The sequence below is a fragment of the Phoxinus phoxinus genome, assembly GCF_949152265.1.
Source record: "Phoxinus phoxinus genome assembly, chromosome: 14".
NCBI lineage: Eukaryota > Metazoa > Chordata > Actinopteri > Cypriniformes > Leuciscidae > Phoxinus > Phoxinus phoxinus.
Window position 1 is genome coordinate 35,359,719 of NC_136889.1, and position 21,315 is coordinate 35,381,033.

Consider the following 21,315-nt stretch of genomic DNA (forward strand, 5'->3'; position numbering starts at 1 on the left):
TATAATCATCAAAATGAAAAGTTCACTTTTTGAATGGAATTACGGAAATCAATCAACTTTTTCATGATATTCTAATTATATGACCAGCACCTGTATATTGGATATAAATATATTATTGGGTGTAAAACTAAAAATATGATTGACATTTTGATGCAGCTGTAATATTTTTATCATCTGTCTCTATTATCAGGTCGGCATTTTAACCATCACGTCCTGCAGCGAGAGCGTATGTATTCATGTTTTACTTTCTTAAATAACCTTATCTTCATATTCAGATTCATACATCATATTCTATATCATAATCATCTCTCCAGCCTATTTGAAACCATGGTGCTAAATGAAGCCGCTCAATTCATGTTGATGATGATGATGTTTGTGTGCTGTAGTCTGCAGATCAGGAATCTCGTGAGCATCTGATCAAAACTCATTACATGAGCCGCGTTTCAGATCTGACTTCTCAACTGCAGATTTGTGACAGCAAAGCCGTCCACTTCCACGCTGAGGTTAGTACTCAACACTCCACAGTACTCAACACTTATAACTCTGTCTCCTCTCCATCAATAAGCTGGTGTTTGGTGGGCGTCCTGGCACAATATGGCTGCCGTCGCATCATCCAGGTGGATGCTGCACATTGGTGGTGGTCTTAGCGGCCCCTAATTTAATAACAAATGATCCTTTCGACAGAAGTGAATCAATCAAAACTAACTTTAGCTGGAAGTAACATTATTCAAGAACCGCTATAAAGCCAAAACAATCGGTTACCTTAAATTATACGTTTATCTCTGTAAAGCAGCTTTGGAACAATCTACATTGTTAAAAGCGCTATATAAATGAAGAAGATGAGGAGATTCCCCCGTTCTATGTAAAGCGCTTTGAGTACCCGGAAAAGCGCTATATAAATGTAACGAATTATTATTAACACACCACAGTCCTCAACGCACTCAACACACCTCAGTCCTCAACGCACTCAACACACCTCAGTCCTCAACGCACCACAGTCCTCAACGCACTCAACACACCTCAGTCCTCAACGCACTCAACACACCTCAGTCCCCAACGCACCTCAGTCCCCAACGCACCTCAGTCCCCAACACACCACAGTCCTCAACTCACCTCAGTCCTCAACTCACCTCAGTCCTCAACACACCACAGTCCCCAACGCACCACAGTCCTCAACGCACCTCAGTCCTCAACGCACCACAGTCCCCAACGCACCACAGTCCTCAACGCACCTCAGTCCTCAACGCACCACAGTCCCCAACGCACCACAGTCCCCAACGCACCACAGTCCTCAACTCACCTCAGTCCTCAACTCACCTCAGTCCCCAACGCACCACAGTCCTCAACTCACCTCAGTCCTCAACTCACCTCAGTCCCCAACGCACCACAGTCCCCAACGCACCACAGTCCTCAACGCACCTCAGTCCTCAACGCACCACAGTCCCCAACGCACCACAGTCCCCAACGCACCACAGTCCTCAACGCACCACAGTCCTCAACGCACCACAGTCCTCAACGCACCACAGTCCTCAACGCACCACAGTCCTCAACGCACCACAGTCCTCAACGCACCACAGTCCTCAACGCACCACAGTCCTCAACGCACCACAGTCCTCAACGCACCACAGTCCTCAACGCACCACAGTCCTCAACGCACCACAGTCCTCAACGCACCACAGTCCTCAACGCACCACAGTCCTCAACGCACCACAGTCCTCAACGCACCACAGTCCTCAACGCACTCAACACACCTCAGTCCTCAACGCACCACAGTCCTCAACGCACCACAGTCCTCAACGCACCACAGTCCTCAACGCACCACAGTCCTCAACGCACCACAGTCCTCAACGCACCACAGTCCTCAACGCACCACAGTCCTCAACGCACCTCAGTCCTCAACGCACCTCAGTCCTCAACGCACCTCAGTCCCCAACGCACCACATTCCTCAACGCACCACAGTCCTCAACGCACCTCAGTCCTCAACGCACCTCAGTCCTCAACGCACCACAGTCCTCAACGCACCACAGTCCTCAACGCACCACAGTCCTCAACGCACCACAGTCCTCAACGCACCACAGTCCTCAACGCACCACAGTCCTCAACGCACCACAGTCCTCAACGCACCACAGTCCTCAACGCACCACAGTCCTCAACGCACCACACAGTCCTCAACGCACCACACAGTCCTCAACGCACCACAGTCCTCAACGCACCACAGTCCTCAACGCACCACAGTCCTCAACGCACCACAGTCCTCAACGCACCACAGTCCTCAACGCACCACAGTCCTCAACGCACCACAGTCCTCAACGCACCACAGTCCTCAACGCACTCAACACACCTCATTCCTCAACGCACTCAACACACCTCAGTCCTCAACGCACCTCAGTCCTCAACGCACCACAGTCCTCAACGCACACCAGTCCTCAACGCACCTCAGTCCTCAACACACCACAGTCCTCAACTCACCTCAGTCCTCAACTCACCTCAGTCCCCAACGCACCACAGTCCTCAACGCACCTCAGTCCTCAACGCACCACAGTCCTCAACGAACCTCAGTCCGCAACGCACCTCAGTCCCCAACGCACCACAGTCCCCAACGCACCACAGTCCTCAACGCACCACAGTCCTCAACGCACCTCAGTCCCCAACGCACCACAGTCCCCAACGCACCACAGTCCCCAACGCACCACAGTCCTCAACGCACCACAGTCCTCAACGCACCACAGTCCTCAACGCACCACAGTCCTCAACGCACCACAGTCCTCAACGCACCACAGTCCTCAACGCACCACAGTCCTCAACGCACCACAGTCCTCAACGCACCACAGTCCTCAACGCACCACAGTCCTCAACGCACCACAGTCCTCAACGCACTCAACACACCTCAGTCCTCAACGCACCACAGTCCTCAACGCACCACAGTCCTCAACGCACCACAGTCCTCAACGCACCACAGTCCTCAACGCACCACAGTCCTCAACGCACCACAGTCCTCAACGCACCACAGTCCTCAACGCACCACAGTCCTCAACGCACCACAGTCCTCAACGCACCACAGTCCTCAACGCACCACAGTCCTCAACGCACCACAGTCCTCAACGCACCACAGTCCTCAACGCACCACAGTCCTCAACGCACCACAGTCCTCAACGCACTCAACACACCTCAGTCCTCAACGCACTCAACACACCTCAGTCCTCAACGCACCACAGTCCTCAACGCACCACAGTCCTCAACGCACCACAGTCCTCAACGCACCACAGTCCTCAACGCACCACAGTCCTCAACGCACCACAGTCCTCAACGCACCACAGTCCTCAACGCACCTCAGTCCTCAACGCACCTCAGTCCTCAACGCACCTCAGTCCCCAACGCACCACATTCCTCAACGCACCACAGTCCTCAACGCACCTCAGTCCTCAACGCACCTCAGTCCTCAACGCACCACAGTCCTCAACGCACCACAGTCCTCAACGCACCACAGTCCTCAACGCACCACAGTCCTCAACGCACCACAGTCCTCAACGCACCACAGTCCTCAACGCACCACAGTCCTCAACGCACCACAGTCCTCAACGCACCACAGTCCTCAACGCACCACACAGTCCTCAACGCACCACACAGTCCTCAACGCACCACAGTCCTCAACGCACCACAGTCCTCAACGCACCACAGTCCTCAACGCACCACAGTCCTCAACGCACCACAGTCCTCAACGCACCACAGTCCTCAACGCACCACAGTCCTCAACGCACTCAACACACCTCATTCCTCAACGCACTCAACACACCTCAGTCCTCAACGCACCTCAGTCCTCAACGCACCACAGTCCTCAACGCACACCAGTCCTCAACGCACCTCAGTCCTCAACACACCACAGTCCTCAACTCACCTCAGTCCTCAACTCACCTCAGTCCCCAACGCACCACAGTCCTCAACGCACCTCAGTCCTCAACGCACCACAGTCCTCAACGAACCTCAGTCCGCAACGCACCTCAGTCCCCAACGCACCACAGTCCCCAACGCACCACAGTCCCCAACGCACCACAGTCCTCAACGCACCTCAGTCCCCAACGCACCACAGTCCCCAACGCACCACAGTCCCCAACGCACCACAGTCCCCAACGCACCACAGTCCTCAACGCACCACAGTCCTCAACGCACCACAGTCCTCAACGCACCACAGTCCTCAACGCACCACAGTCCTCAACGCACCACAGTCCTCAACGCACCACAGTCCTCAACGCACCACAGTCCTCAACGCACCACAGTCCTCAACGCACCACAGTCCTCAACGCACCACAGTCCTCAACGCACTCAACACACCTCAGTCCTCAACGCACCACAGTCCTCAACGCACCACAGTCCTCAACGCACACCAGTCCTCAACGCACCTCAGTCCTCAACACACCACAGTCCTCAACTCACCTCAGTCCTCAACTCACCTCAGTCCCCAACGCACCACAGTCCCCAACGCACCACAGTCCTCAACGCACCTCAGTCCTCAACGCACTCAACACACCTCAGTCCTCAACGCACCTCAGTCCTCAACGCACTCAACACACCTCAGTCCTCAACGCACCTCAGTCCTCAACGCACCACAGTCCTCAACGCACACCAGTCCTCAACGCACCTCAGTCCTCAACACACCACAGTCCTCAACTCACCTCAGTCCTCAACTCACCTCAGTCCCCAACGCACCTCAGTCCTCAACGCACCTCAGTCCTCAACGCACCTCAGTCCTCAACGCACCACAGTCCTCAACGCACCTCAGTCCCCAACGCACCACAGTCCCCAACGCACCACAGTCCTCAACGCACCACAGTCCTCAACGCACCACAGTCCTCAATGCACCACAGTCCTCAACGCACTCAACACACCTCAGTCCTCAACGCACCACAGTCCTCAACGCACCACAGTCCTCAACGCACACCAGTCCTCAACGCACCTCAGTCCTCAACACACCTCAGTCCTCAACGCACCTCAGTCCTCAACGCACTCAACACACCTCAGTCCTCAACGCACCTCAGTCCTCAACGCACACCAGTCCTCAACGCACCACAGTCCCCAACGCACCACAGTCCTCAACGCACCTCAGTCCTCAACGCACTCAACACACCTCAGTCCTCAACGCACCTCAGTCCTCAACGCACTCAACACACCTCAGTCCTCAACGCACCTCAGTCCTCAACGCACCACAGTCCTCAACGCACACCAGTCCTCAACGCACCTCAGTCCCCAACGCACCACAGTCCCCAACGCACCACAGTCCTCAACGCACCACAGTCCTCAACGCACCACAGTCCTCAACGCACCACAGTCCTCAACGCACCACAGTCCTCAATGCACCACAGTCCTCAACGCACTCAACACACCTCAGTCCTCAACGCACCACAGTCCTCAACGCACCACAGTCCTCAACGCACCACAGTCCTCAACGCACCTCAGTCCTCAACGCACTCAACACACCTCAGTCCTCAACGCACCTCAGTCCTCAACGCACTCAACACACCTCAGTCCTCAACGCACCACAGTCCTCAACGCACCACAGTCCCCAACGCACCACAGTCCTCAACGCACCTCAGTCCTCAACGCACTCAACACACCTCAGTCCTCAACGCACCTCAGTCCTCAACGCACTCAACACACCTCAGTCCTCAACGCACCTCAGTCCTCAACGCACCACAGTCCTCAACGCACACCAGTCCTCAACGCACCTCAGTCCTCAACACACCACAGTCCTCAACTCACCTCAGTCCTCAACTCACCTCAGTCCCCAACGCACCTCAGTCCTCAACGCACCTCAGTCCTCAACGCACCTCAGTCCTCAACGCACCACAGTCCTCAACGCACCTCAGTCCTCAACGCACCTCAGTCCCCAACGCACCACAGTCCCCAACGCACCAAAGTCCTCAACACACCTCAGTCCTCAACGCACCACAGTCCTCAACTCACCTCAGTCCTCAACTCACCTCAGTCCCCAACGCACTCAACACACCTCAGTCCTCAACGCACCACAGTCCTCAACGCACACCAGTCCTCAACGCACCACAGTCCCCAACGCACCACAGTCCTCAACGCACCTCAGTCCTCAACGCACTCAACACACCTCAGTCCTCAACGCACCTCAGTCCTCAACGCACTCAACACACCTCAGTCCTCAACGCACCTCAGTCCTCAACGCACTCAACACACCTCAGTCCTCAACGCACCTCAGTCCTCAACGCACCACAGTCCTCAACGCACACCAGTCCTCAACGCACCACAGTCCCCAACGCACCACAGTCCTCAACGCACCTCAGTCCTCAACGCACTCAACACACCTCAGTCCTCAACGCACCTCAGTCCTCAACTCACCTCAGTCCCCAACTCACCTCAGTCCCCAACGCACCACAGTCCTCAACTCACCTCAGTCCTCAACTCACCTCAGTCCCCAACGCACCACAGTCCCCAACGCACCACAGTCCTCAACGCACCTCAGTCCTCAACGCACCACAGTCCCCAACGCACCACAGTCCCCAACGCACCACAGTCCTCAACGCACCACAGTCCTCAACGCACCACAGTCCTCAACGCACCACAGTCCTCAACGCACCACAGTCCTCAACGCACCACAGTCCTCAACGCACCACAGTCCTCAACGCACCACAGTCCTCAACGCACCACAGTCCTCAACGCACCACAGTCCTCAACGCACCACAGTCCTCAACGCACCACAGTCCTCAACGCACCACAGTCCTCAACGCACCACAGTCCTCAACGCACTCAACACACCTCAGTCCTCAACGCACCACAGTCCTCAACGCACCACAGTCCTCAACGCACCACAGTCCTCAACGCACCACAGTCCTCAACGCACCACAGTCCTCAACGCACCACAGTCCTCAACGCACCACAGTCCTCAACGCACCACAGTCCTCAACGCACCACAGTCCTCAACGCACCACAGTCCTCAACGCACTCAACACACCTCAGTCCTCAACGCACCACAGTCCTCAACGCACCACAGTCCTCAACGCACACCAGTCCTCAACGCACCTCAGTCCTCAACACACCACAGTCCTCAACTCACCTCAGTCCTCAACTCACCTCAGTCCCCAACGCACCACAGTCCCCAACGCACCACAGTCCTCAACGCACCTCAGTCCTCAACGCACTCAACACACCTCAGTCCTCAACGCACCTCAGTCCTCAACGCACTCAACACACCTCAGTCCTCAACGCACCTCAGTCCTCAACGCACCACAGTCCTCAACGCACACCAGTCCTCAACGCACCTCAGTCCTCAACACACCACAGTCCTCAACTCACCTCAGTCCTCAACTCACCTCAGTCCCCAACGCACCTCAGTCCTCAACGCACCTCAGTCCTCAACGCACCTCAGTCCTCAACGCACCACAGTCCTCAACGCACCTCAGTCCCCAACGCACCACAGTCCCCAACGCACCACAGTCCTCAACGCACCACAGTCCTCAACGCACCACAGTCCTCAATGCACCACAGTCCTCAACGCACTCAACACACCTCAGTCCTCAACGCACCACAGTCCTCAACGCACCACAGTCCTCAACGCACACCAGTCCTCAACGCACCTCAGTCCTCAACACACCTCAGTCCTCAACGCACCTCAGTCCTCAACGCACTCAACACACCTCAGTCCTCAACGCACCTCAGTCCTCAACGCACACCAGTCCTCAACGCACCACAGTCCCCAACGCACCACAGTCCTCAACGCACCTCAGTCCTCAACGCACTCAACACACCTCAGTCCTCAACGCACCTCAGTCCTCAACGCACTCAACACACCTCAGTCCTCAACGCACCTCAGTCCTCAACGCACCACAGTCCTCAACGCACACCAGTCCTCAACGCACCTCAGTCCCCAACGCACCACAGTCCCCAACGCACCACAGTCCTCAACGCACCACAGTCCTCAACGCACCACAGTCCTCAACGCACCACAGTCCTCAACGCACCACAGTCCTCAATGCACCACAGTCCTCAACGCACTCAACACACCTCAGTCCTCAACGCACCACAGTCCTCAACGCACCACAGTCCTCAACGCACCACAGTCCTCAACGCACCTCAGTCCTCAACGCACTCAACACACCTCAGTCCTCAACGCACCTCAGTCCTCAACGCACTCAACACACCTCAGTCCTCAACGCACCACAGTCCTCAACGCACCACAGTCCCCAACGCACCACAGTCCTCAACGCACCTCAGTCCTCAACGCACTCAACACACCTCAGTCCTCAACGCACCTCAGTCCTCAACGCACTCAACACACCTCAGTCCTCAACGCACCTCAGTCCTCAACGCACCACAGTCCTCAACGCACACCAGTCCTCAACGCACCTCAGTCCTCAACACACCACAGTCCTCAACTCACCTCAGTCCTCAACTCACCTCAGTCCCCAACGCACCTCAGTCCTCAACGCACCTCAGTCCTCAACGCACCTCAGTCCTCAACGCACCACAGTCCTCAACGCACCTCAGTCCTCAACGCACCTCAGTCCCCAACGCACCACAGTCCCCAACGCACCAAAGTCCTCAACACACCTCAGTCCTCAACGCACCACAGTCCTCAACTCACCTCAGTCCTCAACTCACCTCAGTCCCCAACGCACTCAACACACCTCAGTCCTCAACGCACCACAGTCCTCAACGCACACCAGTCCTCAACGCACCACAGTCCCCAACGCACCACAGTCCTCAACGCACCTCAGTCCTCAACGCACTCAACACACCTCAGTCCTCAACGCACCTCAGTCCTCAACGCACTCAACACACCTCAGTCCTCAACGCACCTCAGTCCTCAACGCACTCAACACACCTCAGTCCTCAACGCACCTCAGTCCTCAACGCACCACAGTCCTCAACGCACACCAGTCCTCAACGCACCACAGTCCCCAACGCACCACAGTCCTCAACGCACCTCAGTCCTCAACGCACTCAACACACCTCAGTCCTCAACGCACCTCAGTCCTCAACTCACCTCAGTCCCCAACTCACCTCAGTCCCCAACGCACCACAGTCCTCAACTCACCTCAGTCCTCAACTCACCTCAGTCCCCAACGCACCACAGTCCCCAACGCACCACAGTCCTCAACGCACCTCAGTCCTCAACGCACCACAGTCCCCAACGCACCACAGTCCCCAACGCACCACAGTCCTCAACGCACCACAGTCCTCAACGCACCACAGTCCTCAACGCACCACAGTCCTCAACGCACCACAGTCCTCAACGCACCACAGTCCTCAACGCACCACAGTCCTCAACGCACCACAGTCCTCAACGCACCACAGTCCTCAACGCACCACAGTCCTCAACGCACCACAGTCCTCAACGCACCACAGTCCTCAACGCACCACAGTCCTCAACGCACCACAGTCCTCAACGCACTCAACACACCTCAGTCCTCAACGCACCACAGTCCTCAACGCACCACAGTCCTCAACGCACCACAGTCCTCAACGCACCACAGTCCTCAACGCACCACAGTCCTCAACGCACCACAGTCCTCAACGCACCACAGTCCTCAACGCACCTCAGTCCTCAACGCACCTCAGTCCTCAACGCACCTCAGTCCCCAACGCACCACATTCCTCAACGCACCACAGTCCTCAACGCACCTCAGTCCTCAACGCACCTCAGTCCTCAACGCACCACAGTCCTCAACGCACCACAGTCCTCAACGCACCACAGTCCTCAACGCACCACAGTCCTCAACGCACCACAGTCCTCAACGCACCACAGTCCTCAACGCACCACAGTCCTCAACGCACCACAGTCCTCAACGCACCACAGTCCTCAACGCACCACAGTCCTCAACGCACCACACAGTCCTCAACGCACCACACAGTCCTCAACGCACCACAGTCCTCAACGCACCACAGTCCTCAACGCACCACAGTCCTCAACGCACCACAGTCCTCAACGCACCACAGTCCTCAACGCACCACAGTCCTCAACGCACCACAGTCCTCAACGCACCACAGTCCTCAACGCACCACAGTCCTCAACGCACTCAACACACCTCATTCCTCAACGCACTCAACACACCTCAGTCCTCAACGCACCTCAGTCCTCAACGCACCACAGTCCTCAACGCACACCAGTCCTCAACGCACCTCAGTCCTCAACACACCACAGTCCTCAACTCACCTCAGTCCTCAACTCACCTCAGTCCCCAACGCACCACAGTCCTCAACGCACCTCAGTCCTCAACGCACCACAGTCCTCAACGAACCTCAGTCCGCAACGCACCTCAGTCCCCAACGCACCACAGTCCCCAACACACCACAGTCCTCAACGCACCACAGTCCTCAACGCACCTCAGTCCCCAACGCACCACAGTCCCCAACGCACCACAGTCCCCAACGCACCACAGTCCTCAACGCACCACAGTCCTCAACGCACCACAGTCCTCAACGCACCACAGTCCTCAACGCACCACAGTCCTCAACGCACCACAGTCCTCAACGCACCACAGTCCTCAACGCACCACAGTCCTCAACGCACCACAGTCCTCAACGCACCACAGTCCTCAACGCACTCAACACACCTCAGTCCTCAACGCACCACAGTCCTCAACGCACCACAGTCCTCAACGCACCACAGTCCTCAACGCACCACAGTCCTCAACGCACCACAGTCCTCAACGCACCACAGTCCTCAACGCACCACAGTCCTCAACGCACCACAGTCCTCAACGCACCACAGTCCTCAACGCACCACAGTCCTCAACGCACCACAGTCCTCAACGCACCACAGTCCTCAACGCACCACAGTCCTCAACGCACTCAACACACCTCAGTCCTCAACGCACCACAGTCCTCAACGCACCACAGTCCTCAACGCACCACAGTCCTCAACGCACCACAGTCCTCAACGCACCACAGTCCTCAACGCACCACAGTCCTCAACGCACCACAGTCCTCAACGCACCTCAGTCCTCAACGCACCTCAGTCCTCAACGCACCTCAGTCCCCAACGCACCACATTCCTCAACGCACCACAGTCCTCAACGCACCTCAGTCCTCAACGCACCTCAGTCCTCAACGCACCACAGTCCTCAACGCACCACAGTCCTCAACGCACCACAGTCCTCAACGCACCACAGTCCTCAACGCACCACAGTCCTCAACGCACCACAGTCCTCAACGCACCACAGTCCTCAACGCACCACAGTCCTCAACGCACCACAGTCCTCAACGCACCACACAGTCCTCAACGCACCACACAGTCCTCAACGCACCACAGTCCTCAACGCACCACAGTCCTCAACGCACCACAGTCCTCAACGCACCACAGTCCTCAACGCACCACAGTCCTCAACGCACCACAGTCCTCAACGCACCACAGTCCTCAACGCACTCAACACACCTCATTCCTCAACGCACTCAACACACCTCAGTCCTCAACGCACCTCAGTCCTCAACGCACCACAGTCCTCAACGCACACCAGTCCTCAACGCACCTCAGTCCTCAACACACCACAGTCCTCAACTCACCTCAGTCCTCAACTCACCTCAGTCCCCAACGCACCACAGTCCTCAACGCACCTCAGTCCTCAACGCACCACAGTCCTCAACGAACCTCAGTCCGCAACGCACCTCAGTCCCCAACGCACCACAGTCCCCAACGCACCACAGTCCTCAACGCACCACAGTCCTCAACGCACCTCAGTCCCCAACGCACCACAGTCCCCAACGCACCACAGTCCCCAACGCACCACAGTCCTCAACGCACCACAGTCCTCAACGCACCACAGTCCTCAACGCACCACAGTCCTCAACGCACCACAGTCCTCAACGCACCACAGTCCTCAACGCACCACAGTCCTCAACGCACCACAGTCCTCAACGCACCACAGTCCTCAACGCACCACAGTCCTCAACGCACCACAGTCCTCAACGCACTCAACACACCTCAGTCCTCAACGCACCACAGTCCTCAACGCACCACAGTCCTCAACGCACACCAGTCCTCAACGCACCTCAGTCCTCAACACACCACAGTCCTCAACTCACCTCAGTCCTCAACTCACCTCAGTCCCCAACGCACCACAGTCCCCAACGCACCACAGTCCTCAACGCACCTCAGTCCTCAACGCACTCAACACACCTCAGTCCTCAACGCACCTCAGTCCTCAACGCACTCAACACACCTCAGTCCTCAACGCACCTCAGTCCTCAACGCACCACAGTCCTCAACGCACACCAGTCCTCAACGCACCTCAGTCCTCAACACACCACAGTCCTCAACTCACCTCAGTCCTCAACTCACCTCAGTCCCCAACGCACCTCAGTCCTCAACGCACCTCAGTCCTCAACGCACCTCAGTCCTCAACGCACCACAGTCCTCAACGCACCTCAGTCCCCAACGCACCACAGTCCCCAACGCACCACAGTCCTCAACGCACCACAGTCCTCAACGCACCACAGTCCTCAATGCACCACAGTCCTCAACGCACTCAACACACCTCAGTCCTCAACGCACCACAGTCCTCAACGCACCACAGTCCTCAACGCACACCAGTCCTCAACGCACCTCAGTCCTCAACACACCTCAGTCCTCAACGCACCTCAGTCCTCAACGCACTCAACACACCTCAGTCCTCAACGCACCTCAGTCCTCAACGCACACCAGTCCTCAACGCACCACAGTCCCCAACGCACCACAGTCCTCAACGCACCTCAGTCCTCAACGCACTCAACACACCTCAGTCCTCAACGCACCTCAGTCCTCAACGCACTCAACACACCTCAGTCCTCAACGCACCTCAGTCCTCAACGCACCACAGTCCTCAACGCACACCAGTCCTCAACGCACCTCAGTCCCCAACGCACCACAGTCCCCAACGCACCACAGTCCTCAACGCACCACAGTCCTCAACGCACCACAGTCCTCAACGCACCACAGTCCTCAACGCACCACAGTCCTCAATGCACCACAGTCCTCAACGCACTCAACACACCTCAGTCCTCAACGCACCACAGTCCTCAACGCACCACAGTCCTCAACGCACCACAGTCCTCAACGCACCTCAGTCCTCAACGCACTCAACACACCTCAGTCCTCAACGCACCTCAGTCCTCAACGCACTCAACACACCTCAGTCCTCAACGCACCACAGTCCTCAACGCACCACAGTCCCCAACGCACCACAGTCCTCAACGCACCTCAGTCCTCAACGCACTCAACACACCTCAGTCCTCAACGCACCTCAGTCCTCAACGCACTCAACACACCTCAGTCCTCAACGCACCTCAGTCCTCAACGCACCACAGTCCTCAACGCACACCAGTCCTCAACGCACCTCAGTCCTCAACACACCACAGTCCTCAACTCACCTCAGTCCTCAACTCACCTCAGTCCCCAACGCACCTCAGTCCTCAACGCACCTCAGTCCTCAACGCACCTCAGTCCTCAACGCACCACAGTCCTCAACGCACCTCAGTCCTCAACGCACCTCAGTCCCCAACGCACCACAGTCCCCAACGCACCAAAGTCCTCAACACACCTCAGTCCTCAACGCACCACAGTCCTCAACTCACCTCAGTCCTCAACTCACCTCAGTCCCCAACGCACTCAACACACCTCAGTCCTCAACGCACCACAGTCCTCAACGCACACCAGTCCTCAACGCACCACAGTCCCCAACGCACCACAGTCCTCAACGCACCTCAGTCCTCAACGCACTCAACACACCTCAGTCCTCAACGCACCTCAGTCCTCAACGCACTCAACACACCTCAGTCCTCAACGCACCTCAGTCCTCAACGCACTCAACACACCTCAGTCCTCAACGCACCTCAGTCCTCAACGCACCACAGTCCTCAACGCACACCAGTCCTCAACGCACCACAGTCCCCAACGCACCACAGTCCTCAACGCACCTCAGTCCTCAACGCACTCAACACACCTCAGTCCTCAACGCACCTCAGTCCTCAACGCACTCAACACACCTCAGTCCTCAACGCACCTCAGTCCTCAACGCACCACAGTCCTCAACGCACACCAGTCCTCAACGCACCTCAGTCCTCAACACACCACAGTCCTCAACTCACCTCAGTCCTCAACTCACCTCAGTCCCCAACGCACCTCAGTCCTCAACGCACCTCAGTCCTCAACGCACCTCAGTCCTCAACGCACCACAGTCCTCAACGCACCTCAGTCCTCAACGCACCTCAGTCCCCAACGCACCACAGTCCCCAACGCACCACAGTCCTCAACGCACCACAGTCCTCAACGCACCACAGTCCTCAACGCACCACAGTCCTCAACTCACCTCAGTCCTCAACTCACCTCAGTCCCCAACGCACCTCAGTCCCCAACGCACCTCAGTCCCCAACACACCACAGTCCTCAACTCACCTCACGCCTCAACTCACCTCAGTCCCCAACGCACCTCAGTCCCCAACGCACCTCAGTCCCCAACGCACCTCAGTCCTCAACTCACCTCAATCTTCAACGCACCTCAGTCCTCAACGCACCTCAGTCCTCAACGCACCACAGTCCCCAACGCACCACAGTCCTCAACACACCACAGTCCTCAACGCACCACAGTCCTCAACGCACACCAGTCCTCAACGCACCTCAGTCCTCAACACACCACAGTCCTCAACTCACCTCAGTCCTCAACTCACCTCAGTCCTCAACTCACCTCAGTCCTCAACTCACCTCAGTCCCCAACGCACCACAGTCCCCAACGCACCACAGTCCTCAACGCACCTCAGTCCTCAACGCACCTCAGTCCTCAACGCACTCAACACACCTCAGTCCTCAACGCACCTCAGTCCTCAACGCACCACAGTCCTCAACGCACACCAGTCCTCAACGCACCTCAGTCCTCAACACACCACAGTCCTCAACTCACCTCAGTCCTCAACTCACCTCAGTCCCCAACGCACCTCAGTCCTCAACGCACCTCAGTCCTCAACGCACCTCAGTCCTCAACGCACCACAGTCCTCAACGCACCACAGTCCTCAACGCACCTCAGTCCTCAACGCACCTCAGTCCCCAACGCACCACAGTCCCCAACGCACCACAGTCCTCAACGCACCAGAGTCCTCAACGCACCACAGTCCTCAACGCACCTCAGTCCCCAACGCACCACAGTCCCCAACGCACCACAGTCCTCAACGCACCACAGTCCTCAACGCACCACAGTCCTCAACGCACCACAGTCCTCAACGCACCAAAGTCCTCAACGCACCACAGTCCTCAATGCACCACAGTCCTCAACGCACTCAACACACCTCAGTCCTCAACGCACTCAACACACCTCAGTCCTCAACGCACCACAGTCCTCAACGCACCACAGTCCTCAACGTACACCAGTCCTCAACGCACCTCAGTCCTCAACACACCACAGTCCTCAACTCACCTCAGTCCTCAACTCACCTCAGTCCCCAACGCACCACAGTCCCCAACGCACCTCAGTCCTCAACGCACCTCAGTCCTCAACGCACCTCAGTCCTCAACACACCACAGTCCTCAACTCACCTCAGTCCTCAACTCACCTCAGTCCCCAACGCACCTCAGTCCCCAACGCACCTCAGTCCCCAACACACCACAGTCCTCAACTCACCTCACGCCTCAACTCACCTCAGTCCCCAACGCACCTCAGTCCCCAACGCACCTCAGTCCCCAACGCACCTCAGTCCCCAACGCACCTCAGTCCTCAACTCACCTCAGTCCTCAACGCACCTCAGTCCTCAACGCACCTCAGTCCTCAACGCACCTCAGTCCTCAACGCACCTCAGTCCCCAACGCACCACAGTCCTCAACACACCACAGTCCTCAACTCACCTCAGTCCCCAACGCACCTCAGTCCCCAACACACCACAGTCCTCAACTCACCTCAGTCCTCAACACACCACAGTCCTCAACGCACCTCAGTCCCCAACACACCTCAGTCCCCAACGCACCTCAGTCCCCAACACACCACAGTCCTCAACTCACCTCAGTCCTCAACGCACCACAGTCCTCAACGCACCTCAGTCCTCAACGCACCTCAGTCCTCAACGCACCTCAGTCCCCAACGCACCTCAGTCCTCAACGCACCACAGTCCTCCAGTCCTCAACGCACCACAGTCCTCAATGCACCTCAGTCCTCAACGCACCACAGTCCTCAACGCACCACAGTCCTCAACACACCACAGTCCTCAACGCACCTCAGTCCTCAACGCACCTCAGTCCCCAACGCACCACAGTCCCCAACGCACCTCAGTCCTCAACGCACCACAGTCCTCAACGCACCACAGTCCTCAACGCACCACAGTCCTCAACGCACACCAGTCCTCAACGCACCTCAGTCCTCAACACACCACAGTCCTCAACTCACCTCAGTCCTCAACTCACCTCAGTCCCCAACGCACCACAGTCCCCAACGCACCACAGTCCTCAACGCACCTCAGTCCTCAACGCACCTCAGTCCTCAACACACCACAGTCCTCAACTCACCTCAGTCCTCAACTCACCTCAGTCCCCAACGCACCTCAGTCCCCAACACACCACAGTCCTCAACTCACCTCACGCCTCAACTCACCTCAGTCCCCAACGCACCTCAGTCCCCAACGCACCTCAGTCCCCAACGCACCTCAGTCCTCAACACACCACAGTCCTCAACTCACCTCAGTCCTCAACTCACCTCAGTCCCCAACGCACCTCAGTCCCCAACACACCACAGTCCTCAACTCACCTCACGCCTCAACTCACCTCAGTCCCCAACGCACCTCAGTCCCCAACGCACCTCAGTCCCCAACGCACCTCAGTCCTCAACTCACCTCAGTCCTCAACGCACCTCAGTCCTCAACGCACCTCAGTCCTCAACGCACCTCAGTCCCCAACGCACCACAGTCCTCAACACACCACAGTCCTCAACGCACCACAGTCCTCAACGCACACCAGTCCTCAACGCACCTCAGTCCTCAACACACCACAGTCCTCAACTCACCTCAGTCCTCAACTCACCTCAGTCCCCAACGCACCACAGTCCCCAACGCACCACAGTCCTCAACGCACCTCAGTCCTCAACGCACTCAACACACCTCAGTCCTCAACGCACCTCAGTCCTCAACGCACTCAACACACCTCAGTCCTCAACGCACCTCAGTCCTCAACGCACCACAGTCCTCAACGCACACCAGTCCTAAACGCACCTCAGTCCTCAACACACCACAGTCCTCAACTCACCTCAGTCCTCAACTCACCTCAGTCCCCAACGCACCTCAGTCCTCAACGCACCTCAGTCCTCAACACACCTCAGTCCTCAACGCACCACAGTCCTCAACGCACCACAGTCCTCAACGCACCTCAGTCCTCAACGCACCTCAGTCCCCAACGCACCACAGTCCCCAACGCACCACAGTCCTCAACGCACCAGAGTCCTCAACGCACCACAGTCCTCAACGCACCTCAGTCCCCAACGCACCACAGTCCCCAACGCACCACAGTCCTCAACGCACCACAGTCCTCAACGCACCACAGTCCTCAACGCACCACAGTCCTCAACGCACCACAGTCCTCAACGCACTCAACACACCTCAGTCCTCAACGCACCACAGTCCTCAACGCACCACAGTCCTCAACGCACCACAGTCCTCAACGCACACCAGTCCTCAACGCACCTCAGTCCTCAACACACCACAGTCCTCAACTCACCTCAGTCCTCAACTCACCTCAGTCCCCAACGCACCACAGTCCCCAACGCACCACAGTCCTCAACGCACCTCAGTCCTCAACGCACCTCAGTCCTCAACACACCACAGTCCTCAACTCACCTCAGTCCTCAACTCACCTCAGTCCCCAACGCACCTCAGTCCCCAACGCACCTCAGTCCCCAACACACCACAGTCCTCAACTCACCTCACGCCTCAACTCACCTCAGTCCCCAACGCACCTCAGTCCCCAACGCACCTCAGTCCCCAACGCACCTCAGTCCTCAACTCACCTCAGTCCTCAACGCACCTCAGTCCTCAACGCACCTCAGTCCTCAACGCACCTCAGTCCTCAACGCACCTCAGTCCCCAACGCACCACAGTGCTCAACACACCACAGTCCTCAACTCACCTCAGTCCCCAACGCACCTCAGTCCCCAACACACCACAGTCCTCAACTCACCTCAGTCCTCAACACACCACAGTCCTCAACGCACCTCAGTCCCCAACACACCTCAGTCCCCAACGCACCTCAGTCCCCAACACACCACAGTCCTCAACTCACCTCAGTCCTCAACGCACCACAGTCCTCAACGCACCTCAGTCCTCAACGCACCTCAGTCCTCAACGCACCTCAGTCCCCAACGCACCTCAGTCCCCAACGCACCTCAGTCCTCAACGCACCACAGTCCTCCAGTCCTCAACGCACCACAGTCCTCAATGCACCTCAGTCCTCAACGCACCACAGTCCTCAACGCACCACAGTCCTCAACACACCACAGTCCTCAACGCACCTCAGTCCTCAACGCACCTCAGTCCCCAACGCACCACAGTCCCCAACGCACCACAGTCCTCAACGCACCACAGTCCTCAACGCACCAGTCCTCAACGCACCAGTCCTCAACACACCAGTCCTCAACACACCAGTCCTCAACACACCAGTCCTCAACACGCTCAGTCCTCAACACGCTCAGTCCTCAACACACCAGTCCTCAACACACCAGTCCTCAACACACCTCAACACACCAGTCCTCAACACACCAGTCCTCAACACACCAGTCCTCAACACACCAGTCCTCAACACACCAGTCCTCAACACGCTCAGTCCTCAACACGCTCAGTCCTCAACACACCAGTCCTCAACACACCAGTCCTCAACACACCAGTCCTCAACACACCAGTCCTCAACACACCAGTCCTCAACACACCAGTCCTCAACACGCTCAGTGCTCAACACACCAGTCCTCAACACACCAGTCCTCAACACACCAGTCCTCAACACACCAGTCCTCAACACACCAGTCCTCAACACACCAGTCCTCAACACGCTCAGTCCTCAACACGCTCAGTCCTCAACACGCTCAGTCCTCAACACGCTCAGTCCTCAACACACCAGTCCTCAACACGCTCAGTCCTCAACACGCTCAGTCCTCAACACGCTCAGTCCTCAACACGCTCAGTCCTCAACACGCTCAGTCCTCAACACACCAGTCCTCAACACGCTCAGTCCTCAACGCACCTCAGTCCTCAACGCACCTCAGTCCTCAACACACCACAGTCCTCAACTCACCTCAGTCCCCAACGCACATCAGTCCCCAACGCACCTCAGTCCTCAACTCACCTCAGTCCTCAACTCACCTCAGTCCTCAACGCACCACAGTCCTCAACGCACCACAGTCCTCAACGCACCACAGTCCTCAACGCACCACAGTCCTCAACGCACTCAACACACCTCAGTCCTCAATGCACTCAACGCACCACAGTCCTCAACGCACCACAGTCCTCAACGCACCACAGTCCTCAACGCACTCAACACACCTCAGTCCTCAATGCACTCAACACACCTCAGTCCTCAACGCACCTCAGTCCTCAACGCACCACAGTCCTCAACGCACACCAGTCCTCAACGCACCTCAGTCCTCAACACACCACAGTCCTCAACTCACCTCAGTCCTCAACTCACCTCAGTCCCCAACGCACCACAGTCCCCAACGCACCACAGTCCTCAACGCACCTCAGTCCTCAACACACCACAGTCCTCAACTCACCTCAGTCCCCAACGCACCTCAGTCCCCAACGCACCTCAGTCCCCAACACACCACAGTCCTCAACTCACCTCAGTCCTCAACGCACCAGTCCTCAACACACCAGTCCTCAACACACCAGTCCTCAACACACCAGTCCTCAACACGCTCAGTCCTCAACACGCTCAGTCCTCAACACGCTCAGTCCTCAACACACCAGTCCTCAACACACCAGTCCTCAACACACCTCAACACACCAGTCCTCAACACACCAGTCCTCAACACACCAGTCCTCAACACACCAGTCCTCAACACACCAGTCCTCAACACGCTCAGTCCTCAACACGCTCAGTCCTCAACACACCAGTCCTCAACACACCAGTCCTCAACACACCAGTCCTCAACACACCAGTCCTCAACACACCAGTCCTCAACACACCAGTCCTCAACACACCAGTCCTCAACACGCTCAGTGCTCAACACACCAGTCCTCAACACACCAGTCCTCAACACACCAGTCCTCAACACACCAGTCCTCAACACACCAGTCCTCAACACACCAGTCCTCAACACACCAGTCCTCAACACGCTCAGTCCTCAACACGCTCAGTCCTCAACACGCTCAGTCCTCAACACGCTCAGTCCTCAACACGCTCAGTCCTCAACACGCTCAGTCCTCAACACACCAGTCCTCAACACGCTCAGTCCTCAACACGCTCAGTCCTCAACACACCAGTCCTCAACACGCTCAGTCCTCAACACGCTCAGTCCCCAACGCACCTCAGTCCTCAACGCACCTCAGTCCTCAACGCACCTCAGTCCTCAACACACCACAGTCCTCAACTCACCTCAGTCCCCAACGCACCTCAGTCCCCAACGCACCTCAGTCCTCAACTCACCTCAGTCCTCAACGCACCACAGTCCTCAACGCACCACAGTCCTCAACGCACCACAGTCCTCAACGCACCACAGTCCTCAACGCACTCAACACACCTCAGTCCTCAATGCACTCAACACACCTCAGTCCTCAACGCACCTCAGTCCTCAACGCACCACAGTCCTCAACGCACACCAGTCCTCAACGCACCTCAGTCCTCAACACACCACAGTCCTCAACTCACCTCAGTCCTCAACTCACCTCAGTCCCCAACGCACCACAGTCCCCAACGCACCACAGTCCTCAACGCACCACAGTCCTCAACGCACCTCAGTCCTCAACACACCACAGTCCTCAACTCACCTCAGTCCCCAACGCACCTCAGTCCCCAACGCACCTCAGTCCCCAACACACCACAGTCCTCAACTCACCTCAGTCCTCAACTCACCTCAGTCCCCAACGCACCTCAGTCCTCAACGCACCTCAGTCCTCAACGCACCTCAGTCCTCAACGCACCTCAGTCCTCAACGCACCTCAGTCCCCAACGCACCTCAGTCCTCAACGCACCTCAGTCCTCAACGCACCACAGTCCTCAACGCACACCAGTCCTCAACGCACCTCAGTCCTCAACACACCACAGTCCTCAACTCACCTCAGTCCTCAACTCACCTCAGTCCCCAACGCACCTCAGTCCTCAACGCACCTCAGTCCTCAACGCACCTCAGTCCTCAACGCAC

The 21,315-nt window shown here is 57.1% G+C and overlaps 1 protein-coding gene across 1 annotated transcript in view; it reads left to right on the forward strand.

The window, feature by feature from the left end:
• ppp1r21 (protein phosphatase 1, regulatory subunit 21) overlaps window positions 1-21,315 on the forward strand; it is a 116,011-nt gene that overhangs the window by 59,856 nt on the left and 34,840 nt on the right. Inside the window, exons 18-19 of the mRNA XM_079634780.1 lie at window positions 191-226; window positions 387-503. Coding sequence (XP_079490906.1) covers window positions 191-226; window positions 387-503 — 153 coding nt within the window. The remainder of the gene's footprint in view (window positions 1-190; window positions 227-386; window positions 504-21,315) is intronic.